Source organism: Acartia tonsa, chromosome 10, assembly GCF_053477335.1.
Source record: "Acartia tonsa isolate MP-2025a chromosome 10, ASM5347733v1, whole genome shotgun sequence".
In the NCBI taxonomy this organism is placed as follows: Eukaryota; Metazoa; Arthropoda; class Copepoda; order Calanoida; family Acartiidae; genus Acartia; species Acartia tonsa.
Window position 1 is genome coordinate 27050437 of NC_137269.1, and position 14025 is coordinate 27064461.

Consider the following 14025-nt stretch of genomic DNA (forward strand, 5'->3'; position numbering starts at 1 on the left):
TTTTATTATTATATAACGATTGCAATAGATAAAGCATATTTATTATTAATGCACAGATAAAACATAGATGTGAAACAACAATATGAAGGCAGTACTTCATGTGATGGACTTGATTCGAGTAAAAGTTGAAAGAACAGCTCTAAATAACTCTAATGTGTAAAACTAGAAAATTTCAGTTTAATTTAACCAATGACAAGTTATTAAAGTTCTGTTATCCTACTGCAGAATTTCACATTAGACATTATTTCTCTAGAGTAATCACTCTACTCTCAGCTCCTTTTAAAGATAAATGCCTGATTTTCTCTTGTAGAGGTCGCTCTGATAGTCATATACTCTATAAATCACTTGAACTGACTGATTGTCTGTAATGGATTTGGGAATTTTTTTTATAGTTAAAGGGCGAATATAGGTTTGATATGATATGAGCTTTTATCAAAGGTGCAAGTATATACATTATGAATAACTCAAGCAAATAAAGATATTCCATTGGATAAGGCCGTTATAGCTAAAAACCTGGCCATTTGGGCTAATTTGTGACGTCAGAGGAGTGGTTCCCTAACATATTCAAATACCCATATTCACAACAGGATGCGTGTAGAGTTTGCCTAAATACTGTTGTTATTTTGCACTACAAATAAATGAGAAAAAGGTTTCAGGAATTAATCAGGGGTAAATTAACCCTCCTTCTACCTTCATACAAAATATATAAAGTAAAATATTTTAAAGTTAAAAAACATCTAATAATGTAAAAGTAAAAAAAAGTAAATAAATTTTTCTTGGAGGAAGAATGATTTCAAATCCCTGTTTTTTTTTGTGGCCGTGAGTGTGTGTGTTGAAAATGCGTACTTCAGGGTGTTTATAACATCTAGATTTAATCAATTATCTTTGTACAGAAAATAAACTTTAAGACGTATTATTTACCCTAGTCAATATTCCTGACTCACTTCTACGCAAATTATTTTTCGCTTTTTAAAAATGAAATAAAATAGTATTTAATCTAAAATAATAAACATTTAAATTATCATTTAAGATGTGTGCCAATGTAATAGTCAATCAAACTTAAGCAAAATAGTCAAAAAAAAAGTCTTGTAAAGGGCTAAAATAATCGATTTTGTCGGCAATCTCATTTATTATATGTTCAATTGAAACAGAAAATTGCAAAATCTACTTAAGGATTTTTTTGAATTTTTAAATTTGGCATAGATATTCTAAAAGTATGTAATGGCACCTTTGATATAAGCTCATATCATATCGAACCTATATTCGCCCTTTAATTAGCTCACTACTTATATATATTATCATCCTTTTTTAATAAATCTAACCGGATTGATCGCAAGGCTGCCTCCACGCTGACGATATGTGTTGATTGGAGATTTCAAAGCTTTGGGAATATTTGTCAGCTGTAAACTTGATTTGCTGGCAAACTTCGCCTCTAACTTACTACTCAATCCTGCAAAAAAAAGAATCTAAATTTTCTAACTGCTATCTATAAAACACAGGGATAAATAGATATATATCTCCATTGATGAAAATATGGGGTCAAGTGCAGTTCACGGTAAAATTTTCCAAAAATGTAGAAATTTTTAAGGCTGCTAGGTGTCAAAAGGCAGAATGCACATTATTATACCTACACACCGTTTTAAGCGGCATAAGAAGGCCTACAAATAATCGGGAATAGCCAAGATCCAATGATGCACAAATTTTTAAGGGGGGGACTCTTTTGTATACTAATTTTGGAATTAATTCATCAAAATTCAATCAAGGAAGCTTCTATAAATCGGAGAACTCAATCGGATCAGTATTAATTGATTATCATTCTTAAGCTACAGACAAAAAAAACCTTACAAAATATAGAATGACTAGCTTCTGCGCTCCAAACAACTAACATTAACCCCTCCCCGATCTCTAAAAATAGCATAAAACCATAAAAAGAATACCTTGAGAAGGAGGAGAGAAAGTTGGAACTAGGGGCACTCCGCTCGGCCTACGACTTTCATATCCAACTGGAGTCCTAAAAAGTACAAGCTAATTAGTGTTTGGTTCAATTGGCTAAAAAATAAAAGTCAAACACACAATCATTGTTTTGGTATGGTTTTGCTATATAATCTTAAATAAATAAAAAAAAACATTGAAACATCTTTTTCTATGCTCTGTAGAATTTTATAATTCAGTTGTATAAATTTATATAGATATTTAAATTTTTCAAAATGAAAAGAAAATATTGAAAAATAAAAACTAACATTATTAAGAATTAGAATAGAATAAAAACATACATTTTAGTAAAAACAAAATGACAGCTTTTAATACAGCGAACCTCAGCAAATCAGAAAAAAACATAATATCTTTTAAAAGTCTGTTAATATGTTGTGAAATTCTTACAATACAGATAATTATTATAGCTTTGGAAGATCATTCCTAATTGTTACAGGAATACAAATGCAAAGATGACGATCAATTGAGCTTTTCAAGGTATTTCAAACATACATTCGCTCCCTTTGTCTAATTGTAAAGAAGTTTTGCTTGTATAATAGAGACGTTATATACAGTACAGATGTAATTTATATGTTTATTCTCCTCTGTCTTTTTGAATAGTAAACCTACTCTACAATGTGTATGTTTGTTATGCACTTTACATTTGTGACTATATATGTAGAAAGAATCTGCTTACATTTACATCTCAATCGTCTTAAGAGTCATTCTTTTAAAAGCAAGCTAAATATCCATAACAAATTGAAGTCAAAAAAGTTAAAAAGATTCCATGTTTTAAATAATGTTACAGACTTTTAGGCAATGATTATAAAGTTGAAACGCTCTTCACATTATACCTAATTGTTACAGCAATCATCAATCAAGGTTTAAAATCAATAAATAATATGCTAAAATTATGATTATAACAAACTTTACAGAACGGACACAGCCTTAATTTTGGAAAGCGTTGCATTGAAAGAAAATCAATACAAATATTAAACAAAGTTGTGCTGAAAGCTTTTCAACCTATGGATTGTTTTGTCCTTGTTGTTCTAACTGATCCTTAGAAAAACACTTGTGTAGAATTAATGGGTGAAACCAAATATCCATTAAGAAGGAATTTACACGATTAGTACGACTAGGATTCTACAACCAGATAAAACACAGCAAATAAAAATCTCTGAAACAAATATGAGGTTAAAATTTAATTTCCAGTATGTCTTAGAAACCGATTAATATGCGCAGGATTAGAACCGGTTTTCAGCCACACTGAAAAATCTTGTATAGCATCTTATCACAGACAATTTTCCTTGAATACTAAAAAAATCATAATATTAAAACCAGTTCTGTTAGCCCGAGCCTTTAGCCCTTCGGGGCTAAAAAAACTGGTTTCAATCTTTTCATTTTAAAATACGCGGAAAGCTGTCTATAATACTATGCAATAAATAACTCTTAATGTATAATTTGAATCAAAATTTTATGTACTTATTATAAAAACATTCGTGTAGTTAGTATTTTCACAAAAATATCATTATGTCGTTATAATGTCAGAAACAACATTTTTTGTTACATTTCATAGACAGTAATAATGTAAATTTAATGAAGGCAGGCAAGGGGGCCGAGCGCTGCGGCCAGAGTTCTCTGTCCGGGGGGGGGGGGGTACTCAAATTTTCAATATTGAAAAGAAAAATTCTAAGAGGATATTACCGGGTTTTGGCAAGGGTTTGGGCAGGGTTAAGCTTTACTTTAGGTGTCCTTAGGTTATCGCATACTGAATAACCTATAACTTGTCAATTACCAATACTTAGATTTCCTTTAATTTGTAAGGCCATTGTTTTTAAAAAACAAGGATGACAACATCCATAAAAGCGAAGCTCTGAAACGGTAGGACAAACGGACATTAACACTTGTATAATGTCAGAACTGAATAATCAGAATGCGATTGTTTAAGAGACAAAGCAAAATTGTAAGTAAATTTGTTGAAAAACTGCTTGATACAAGATAATGATTATGGACATACTTACATTTTTAGCACTTGATTATAGAGTTGCTTCGCTTATAATATTGTATTTTGTTGTCCCAGGAATCAGTATACCAAAAATCAGACCAATCGGATAATTAGGTCACATACAAATTTGTTGTTAAAAATGTAAAAAATCAACATGTTTATAATGGACGTACGGACATTCTGGTAATGATTATAGAGTTGCTACGCTTTCTAACTCGTACCTTACTGTTACAGGAATCACCATGCAAAATTTGAAATCGATAGGACAATTCTAACATGCCTAAATTAACGAAAAAAAGCTATTTAAAAAGTAAAAAAAATCAACTTGTTTAAAATGGACGTACGGACATTTTGGTAATGATTATAGAGTTGCTACGCTTTCTAAATCGTACCTAACTACTAAAGGAATCACCATGCAAAATTTGAAATCGATAGGACAATTCTAACATGTCTAAATTAACGAAAAAAGCTATCCGTGACGGACGGACGGACGTACGGACGGACGGACGGACCGACCCTAATTATAGAAAAGCTTCGCTTTTAAAAAGAACTTGATAGGCATATTTATACTTTATTTCAAAGTTCCTACTCTATAAGTAATAAAGTATACAATTATACTAGCGGCTAAGCTTCTTGAGAAGGAGTGGAAGTTGCCCAAAACGCTTATTGATATAAAAGTAAAAGTTTTTATAGTTATAAACCTTTCGGGGACACACGAGAAGCGGCTATAATAAAAAACGCCTTTATCAAAATTCGCCTATCTCAGAATAAGCTTATCTTAGAAATTGCCTACTAATTATTTAAAACAACCTTATTTCTAATATCAACAGATTAATAATTATATATTTTGCTATTATGAATATGTCACTATAAAGGAGAACCATATCGGTTCAGCGGTTAGCGAGATCCTTCAGTTCAAATAGACAGACACAGATCCTATTACTTCTATATAAGGAAAGGATAAAATTTTGTCTGGTGACTATTCTATACCTGTATGAGCGACAACTTTTTCAATTTTTTTAACTTATAAAATATTTTCGACTGTTTCTTTATAAAACGGCTTGATTTATTGCATCAAGATCCATGACAGATCTATATAGGATATAAACGTCTATAAATGACCTCGAGTCTTCCAATGGTAAAGTGTTTAATACTCATAGTGCCCTAATAATAATTTTTAAAAAAATTATGGGCAGCACCAGAAATTATTTTTTTTTTTTGGGGGGGGGGATTTTTCATTTTTTGGGGGGTGGGGGGTGTCCCATCTACCCAAGAAATTTGCCTTAAACCATCACAGGATTAATAGTTATATAACCTGAAGAGTAGAATCCGATCGGTTTAGTGGTTACCAAGTTCTTAAGGAACAGACGGGCGGAAGGACGGACAGACAGACATCGTACTACTTTGTATTTTAGATAGTAATGGCGAAGGAGAAAACTTTATTTATTGAAAAATAGATAAATAGATATGTACTTCTAGAAAACTAGCCAATAGCGAGATAGTTATATCGAGCCAACTCTAGTATGGTAAATGTACAACTTGTATACAAATATGGTTATTAAAGTTTTAATTTATTTATAACAAATTATTGAACATTTCACATTTCCAAAAATTATATTTTGTTCAAACAAAATCTAAATTCGTTGTTCATTGACTTCCACAATTTAATACATTGACAGATCTTCAGAACCACATAGCATTGGATTGTCCCCAAAGTTATTAAAACTTTGGAGACTTTGATTAAACTTAGATTGGTTGGATCATTAAGTTGAGTGTTTATACATTACAACCACTAATTGTAATCTACAGAAGGGGTAGTTTTGTTCAAAACCATTTTGGAATTATATCAATTTATTGGTCATTGATTTATCCCTTCGGTTCCTACATTAACCTATCTTTCTAACTGCTGTTCTTTTGCGAGTATGAAGGCTATGACGTTGTAATAATAAGCGGAAGTGAGGCCCCACCTCTAAATTCAATTTAGGATTACATTTCTAATTTTAAATTTAAAAATAAAATTATGTTGAACACAACTCAACGAATTTAATCATTCATATTTTCTCAGTATTCAAACATGTGGACATTAAACGTTTTAGACGTCACCGAAACTGTCCCAATTTTGTATAACTTTTGCGGAACAAGTTCCAATTACGTCATATTTTTCTTTCCCGAAAAAGGGAGGGGGGGAAGAAAATCTCTTCAAAAGAGATGGGGAAAACCCCCTTTTCTCTCATCTCTTTTTTCTTCCCCCCTTCCCTTTTTTTTCTTTCCCCCTTCTCTTTTTTGGGAAAGAAAAATATGACGTAATTGGAACTTGTTCCGCAAAAGTTATACAAAATTGGGACAGTTTCGGTGACGTCAACGTTTTATCTTTTTAAATTGCGTTATAATTTATTATTGTACTTTTATTTCAGGGAACATAACTTTACTTAAAATAACATTTCTACTATAAATTATAGATTTCCCAGTAAGCTTTATGTACTTTGTGATATTTAACTCAATGGTTAAATTTTTGTGATTTTAACAACACGAGCAATAAAAAGTTATACCAACCCACCAACTGGCTGTTCATCTTTGTTATCCCTCGCCTATTATTGAAAGTTTATAGGATCTGGTGCAGTTCTGTAATCGATTTTCTCAAAAAATTGATAAATATATGTACATATACACATTTTAAAAAACACGTATTTAATAAGTCATTTTCGCGCATTTATGTGTACTGCGAGAGTTTATAGACTTTTGGAGATAATGGATCCCGGGATCATTTTACCATGAACTGCACGTGATCCAGATTATATAACTTTGACATATGTTGTCAGGTTGTCGAAGCCTTCTTTTGGATCAAGCAGCAGCTATGACACAAGTAGACTCAGACCAAAAGGTCTTCAGTGGAGCAAAGGTAATTTTTGTAAAATTGCCACAAATGTGTTAGTTTGACTTTGGAATCATGTTTGATATTTTGATATTATAATACAGTTTTTTTCAATTAGTGGCGTGCACTGCACAGAAATCCAGCGATCCAATTGGGGGGTGGGGGAATTGAAATAGAAGGAAGGCACGCTTTTTTAATGTAAATCTCGAGGGGTGGTGAGAAAAGGGTTGCAGCGTTATAATAAGTTTAATTTAAGTGAACAGATACCAATATCGAAATTGTAAATATATTTACAGTCCATTAAAATAAAATTAAATACATCTAAACTAGCCCTAAAAGATACTTCATACATTCATTTAGAGAGGGTTAAAATGTAAGTTGGCTGTTAAAAGAAATGCAAGCCAAAAAACTACAATTGATGTTTAATTGTCCCTAAATGTCTGATGGGAACTTGGAGGTATGTCCTCACAAAAAAGAACTTAAGATTTTAAGAAGTTTCTCTATAGACAGAAAGGCATTCTGTTAATTTTATTTAATGCCTATCAATTTGTATCAATATTTATCACAATATTTTTTTAGATAAAGTATTGGAAAGACTGATAGCTCTTGACGAAACTGATTGTGAATCTACAGGTTTTATCTTTTCCTTCATTGATACACCCACCCCCCTTCTCCCTTTTTTTGGACGTCATAGTCTTTTTTTGGTAACGTGATTTTCTCGGCTTCTATTTAAGACGTCTGAAATTTGTTGTGACTATCCAGCATCCAGTATATAATTCACTTTGTCCGTTGGTCTGTCATTCATGCCAAAAAGGAATCTATACGTAAAAATTTCACTCTTGTTTCCTCCTTATCTTACTCATGAACACTGAACATCTGCTCCATAACTCACTTTATCCGTTTGTCCACTTATAATAATTAGAATGTTTACATTTAACTAAATCAAAGTCTTTATATTTTTTTGAAATAAAACTTTAGAAGTATCCCCTATCCTCCAAAACCCCCCCAAAAGAAAATTATTGCTTTCAACTAACACATGAAAGTAATTTAAAGTTTTAGCTAATATTTTTTGTTTTATATATCCATCCAGATCCAGAGATAATTATATTTTCCTTGTTTTTTTTCCAATTAAATATTGTAAACTTTTAGATGGTGAAGATGCAGATAGTAGATGGCAAAAATGCCAGAAAGAATGTGAAAAATGTTCAAAGGTGATATAATATAATATTTTGTTGTAAAACTAATTTACAGGTTATTTTATCAGTTGGTCGTTGATCATGGACCGCCCAACTAAAAAAGGCATTACTACCATGAAAATTTTAGATTTTAGTTGTTAAATTTAATTTCGCCAAGCAAAGCTGTATATTAAGAAATTAAATTGTTTTAGCTAGCTAATTAAATAGATAAAACAAATATCAGAATGTATACAATTGCTGCCTTGTAATGTGTCGGATTGTTCCTATACTTCAGTGTGTTACTTTTAGACTAATAGTTTAAATTGACTTTCTAAATTTATTGGTTAAGGTTGAGTTGTGAGAAAAAAAACAAGAAATAATATGGCATCTTTTCGAAGCAGCTTACAATTTCTCCACTTATTGTAGACAATATAAGCTGCTTTCTACCTTTTATTTAATCATACTTGCATAAACGTCTTATAATAATTATTTCTCGCATCGTATTATAATAAACTTTCCGCAAATATAAAATGTACAATATAAAACCATGCACATGATTAAAACCAGTTTTTTTAGACCCGAGTTGCCGAAGGCACGGGCTAAAAAAACATTTTTATGTTCGTAGAAAACTTAAAACAATATGATGCTAGACATAGTTTTTTCGTACGGATGAGAACCGGTTCTTATCTACTGGATATTAATCGGTTTCGAATAAATACGAGAAAAAATCTTTTTAATGACTTATAGTTCTACAGCAACAATATTAACATTGGTCTGTTGAATTACACTGATACAAAATTAAATTCTTCTATAAAACTGTAATCCAAGCTTTAAAAATATTGAAACCCAAAAGAAAACTAATAAATTATGTATTTTTGTATTTTCCACATATATCTTTTACATAAAACTTTTTTTTTGCAACGCAATACATAAAATAAAATTATGGAAAAAGGAAGTGGTTTCTTTTTACTCGAGTCTTAGCTATTAAATGTAATTGTTAAAAATAAGACTAAACGATATATGAGAATTATTTAGAATTCAATATCATTGTTTAAACAATAAATAACTTTTGTTTTGTATCTATCTATATAGAGGATATTTGTTTAATCTAATACTGGAGGTCTCTGAAGAGGCGCTTAGAAATTTCAGTAATAATCTCTTCACTTAAGGATAGCCATATCGGTCTAGGGGTTATGGGGATTCTTTCGCTACAGATAGACAGACGGACATGCAGAAATTATGGTACATTTAAATAGGTTTTTTATGACTTATTAATAAAAAACACAGCTGTATACAATAATTAAAATATCTTTTTTTATTTAGGTTGTAGGAGTTGTTTTAGCGGCTGTATCAGGAATTTAATGCAATTTTAACAAAAAAATAAATATCAAATTATATTTTTTTGTTACGAAGTTACTAATACTACTATAATTAATTTTGTCTTTCGTCCGTTAATTAGTCAGTAACGCTATGGGGAAAATGTGATTTACTCAGCTGCTATTTAAGATAGACGGCTGATTTTATTATAAAGATTTCCTATTACTATACTTTCCATTGCGAGCTTTAATTAAAACCTAACCTCACCATTAACATCATCTATAATTGTTTTTTTTTTATATAAAGGGAGAGGTAGGTTTCGGGTAAAATCAGTAAAGGTGTGTGTTTTAAGGCTTAAAAATAGTAGTAGAACGGTAATAGTCACTAAATATGTGTATTTATTATTGAAAAGAACTATAGACAATTTTTTTAAAGTTAACATAAATTTTTATCGCTCTACTACTGTTTTTAACTTATAACACATAACCTTTACGGATTTTACCCGAAACCTACCTTTCCCTTTTTCGTCTGTTGTATATAAATAAATTGAGCATAACTTTAAAAATAATAAGTAAAATTTTCTCAAAACACAATGACGCAGACAATGTTTTAAATTTGGAAACATAAAAAACTAAATTTTCCTCAAAAATATGGCAACGCAAAAAAAAGATGAAAGGGCTCTCAACAAACAATTTATGTACATTCTTGGCTGAAATATAAAAATGGTTTTCCGTTCATTTTTCCTTCATTTTATGTTTGATAAAAAAAATTAAAAATTCAAAGAGAGTATAGCTTTGGGTTTAGGATAGTTTTATCAGAGATCGGTGAATGACAATACAAGATATATTCATCAATTATTGGTGGAAAAGTTTGGACACTTTTTGGGGACTGGTATAATTTACAGAATAATTAGAAGAGGAGAGTGAAAAAAAATAATTTTGATCTAAATTGTGTTTACATTAGGTTAAGTAAGAAAAGAACCTCAGAGAGATAATGTCTAGCTTCAAAGACTATTTCTGTTCCTTTTACTAAAAACTGAAAATTAATTTGTAGAGTAGCTTCGCTACTAATCATTAATTTGTTACATTCATTGTATTGCATGTGTATGACAGTTATCATAATGAACGGCGGGAATTTTCTATATACATCCATCTGTCTTTTCGTCCTTCCTTAACGGATAGCTCATCTTAATTTAGACATGCTAGTCTTATTTATGCATACCTTTTATACCTTGTTGCCTACGACGATTATGAAAATAATTCAATGTCAAGATTTTAATTAAAAGTACGCTCATAACAAGCATACTTTATTAAAATAATTTTTTGAAAATGATTTTAATTAGCGGGTGCACCCTTATCATCTATGGGCCGTGCACCAAAATCTAAAAAGTTGCCTAAAACCATCTTAAGGCTTTAATATTAAATAAAATAGCACAGAACCATCCAGGGAACTATGTAATGCTTCCATAAAAAGTAAAACTCAATCAGTAATTGAACCTTACTACGTTAAAGATGTATTGTTTCATTTTAAATTATAAGCACTGTCACTCTTTTGTTGTTAATGTTAGTCCAACTTGGAGTCGAGATTCGCCTTTATGGATGTTATACTTAATTATAATCCAATTAGTAAAGAGTTAATAATAAGAAATAGTATTTCGTATATATTTATATCTTAATCAAATGATATATGTGGAATAATTATTTCTACACATTAAATAGCAATTTATATTTTCATTTTTACACTTTAATATTTTTGGCCATTTTTTTATTGACAGCTTTCCGAGGAGAGTATAACGAAAACTTTAACAAAACTAGTTTTTATTTTATTATTCGTAGAAAAGTGTCAATAATACGATGATATACATTTTTCATTTGACAGGTAATCGGTTCTAATCCAGCGGATATTTATCGGTCCATAGATTTGTCCAAAATTAAACAGCCTAAAACTATCCGGGGGACCTAGGTAAAGTTTCCATAGAACGAAGAACACAATCGGTTCATCTGTTATCGAAATTTTAAGCTACAGACTACTACTTTATAATAATGGGATCGATTGCATTCAATATAAAAATATGAACAGGTATATTCTTCACATTGTGTTCTGTTACTGTCAAGCTAATCAAGAGTTTAGATACAGTTCAAGTACTTCTAGGAAAAACATTAATCTTAAATTTTAAACTTGTTACTCCGCCCCTAGCCTCAAGGTGTAAAAATTGCAGTAAATCATTAGAAGACATTTTTAAAGGTTTTCTGAAAATTACAACCAATTCGAAACAGCAATTCCCGACGTCTTTAGGTTCAAACAATAACACCTTACTACTTTTTTCTTTTGTTACAGAAAAAAAGCCTTATTTAATAGAAAAACAATGAAGACACAATTCATAAGTATACAATAGTCAGACTGACAGACAAAGTGAATTATTGTGTAGATGTTCATTGGTAAGCATTATTATTATCAGCAATATATCTGATAAAAGCAGAGAAAATTAAATTTGAATTTAAATATCTTTGAGAATAAGACCAATTGACCAAATACGTAGGTGGATGTGCTTAGGTACCGCCAAAGTATGAGGAAATGAAGAATTAAATAATATAATTTTTTTTATAAATTTTCTTGTCCATCATAAAATTATAACAATATGATACAAATAATAAAACTTTTAATATTAAAATGAGGAAAATATATCATTTTTCTAGTAATATTCATTGTTTATTGGTATGTAGCAGTACTTTATAGAGTTAGGTAAAAAATTAACTAATATTTTAATACAATTTTCTATGTGATAGCCACCCATCACTTAACACTAAAAATATCTTCAATAATATAAAGTAGTAAAGATGTTTTGTCTGAAGCTTAGAATTTCAAAAAAATTATTGAGCTATCTTTTTAAGAAGCTTTACATCGGTCCTGGAATAATTTTAGGCCTGTAACTGCCCTCATCTTACTCATTTATTAAACAAAGTCCTATGCCCAGTTCACAAATAACTTTTAGAGGTCAACTGATTTTTTGTGTAGGTTAACCTAAACGAGTACAACCAACAAATACCTTTTAAAGGTCGACCTAAAACTTCCAGAGGTCACCCTATAGTTTTTTATGAACTGGGCTCTAACTGCTTGGGACGTAGTATTACATTAAGGAAAGAAAATATTTTGCTTTATTTCTTTTGCAATACTTTTCTAATCAAATATGACATTTAAATATACTTCTTTATAGCACAGCTTTTCCATATAACGTAGTATAAATTTTAAAAACTTGTAATGGTTGGTTTTAAGCTATATTACAGTTGTTTCATCCCATGAGAGATATACTCCAGGGATAAAAAGTATCCCCCCACCATCATAGCTTAAGTCTACATCTAGAATGTATTGTTGAATAAAGATTAAATTTGGAAACGTCGCGCTTTTTGATGTAATCATTCTTGTTAAACTATAGCAAAGGACAAAACAAATCCAATCTTAAAATGTTAATGAACATTATAGGATATGTGATTCTATTAACATTTAAACTTTTAATGTCAGACATTGACATTGTCAAAAGTTTTACAAACAGGCCCACTCTACAAGAATTGTGCTTTTAACGTCCTTAAAAAATTTGAGAAAAACTACAAAATTTAAGCAACATAAAAAGCTTTAAAGAAATAAAGAATAATATAATAAAAATGTAATTTGCAGTGCAGTAGTTTATTGACATGACCTGCCAAAATTGACCTTTAAATATTGGTTATTGAATACAGCTTAGCTGATACTTCTAAAAATATAAAAATCCATATTAACCCCAATAAGTATTATTGACAGTATGTTGTATAAAATTTTTGTGACATTCAAGTTTTCTTACATATTACTGTAAACATGTGTATTAACAATCATGCAATCACAAAGAAGGAGGAAACCCTTTTCATAAAAAAAGAAAACTAGAACTACATTGTGCAATTTAAAGAAAGTTATTATAAATGGACATTTGATCCTTGCCTATTTATAGTCATCATGTCCACTGTATGCTTATAAAACAATGCAGAAAGTTTTTTTTGTGGTTGTCAGATTTAACCACTTTTATTCCTGTATCTTTTTACTGTAACACTGAAGTTTGTACAAATATACTTGGAAAGTACCTTTGATGGTGTCAGTGATGTGGAGCCGCTTTTTTAAAGAGGGTTCCAGAAAAAAAAAATATGCTTTCTCTTGAAGTGCGTGTCAAAAACTGAAATTCCCCCCCCCCCCCCACTCATTTTAAATTATTTTAATTTATGTCTGGAGTCGCTCTGTTCCAGGTCCTGAAATCCAGAATAGCTAGGCTACGGGTCCTGGAGTCACTCTGCTCAAAGTCCAGGAGTACTGAGTCGCTCTGCTTCAGGTCCCTTAAGTCTGCAGTTGCTCATATCCAGGTCCTGGAGTACTGAGTTGCTCTGCTCAGGGTCCTGGAGTACTGAGTTGCTCTGCTCAAGGTTCTGAAGTACTGAGTTGCTCTGCTCAGGGTCCTGGAGTTCTGTGTTGCTCTGCTCTGGGTCCTGGAGTTCTGTGTTGCTCTGCTCTGGGTCCTGGAGTTCTGTGTTGCTCTACTCCGGGAACTGGAGTACTGCGTAGCTCTGTTCCGGGTCCTAGAGTCCTGAGGTGCTCTGATCAGGGTCCTGGAGTACTGAGTTGTTCTGCTTCAGGTCCTGGAGTACTGAGTTGTTCTGCTCCAGATC

General features: G+C 31.1%; 1 protein-coding gene and 1 long non-coding RNA gene across 2 annotated transcripts in view; one reads left to right on the top strand and one right to left on the bottom strand.

The window, feature by feature from the left end:
• unc-13-4A (BAI1 associated protein 3) overlaps positions 1–14025 on the bottom strand; it is a 253039-nt gene that overhangs the window by 209914 nt on the left and 29100 nt on the right. Inside the window, exons 5-6 of the mRNA XM_080174126.1 lie at positions 1938–2011; positions 1323–1450 (exon numbers count right to left, since the gene is read on the bottom strand). Coding sequence (XP_080030252.1) covers positions 1323–1450; positions 1938–2011 — 202 coding nt within the window. The remainder of the gene's footprint in view (positions 1–1322; positions 1451–1937; positions 2012–14025) is intronic.
• Positions 6794–9381, top strand: LOC145329835 (uncharacterized). Its single transcript, XR_013883135.1, has 4 exons — positions 6794–6875; positions 7428–7481; positions 7998–8059; positions 9347–9381. It is a non-coding gene; the product is annotated as an uncharacterized LOC145329835 (long non-coding RNA).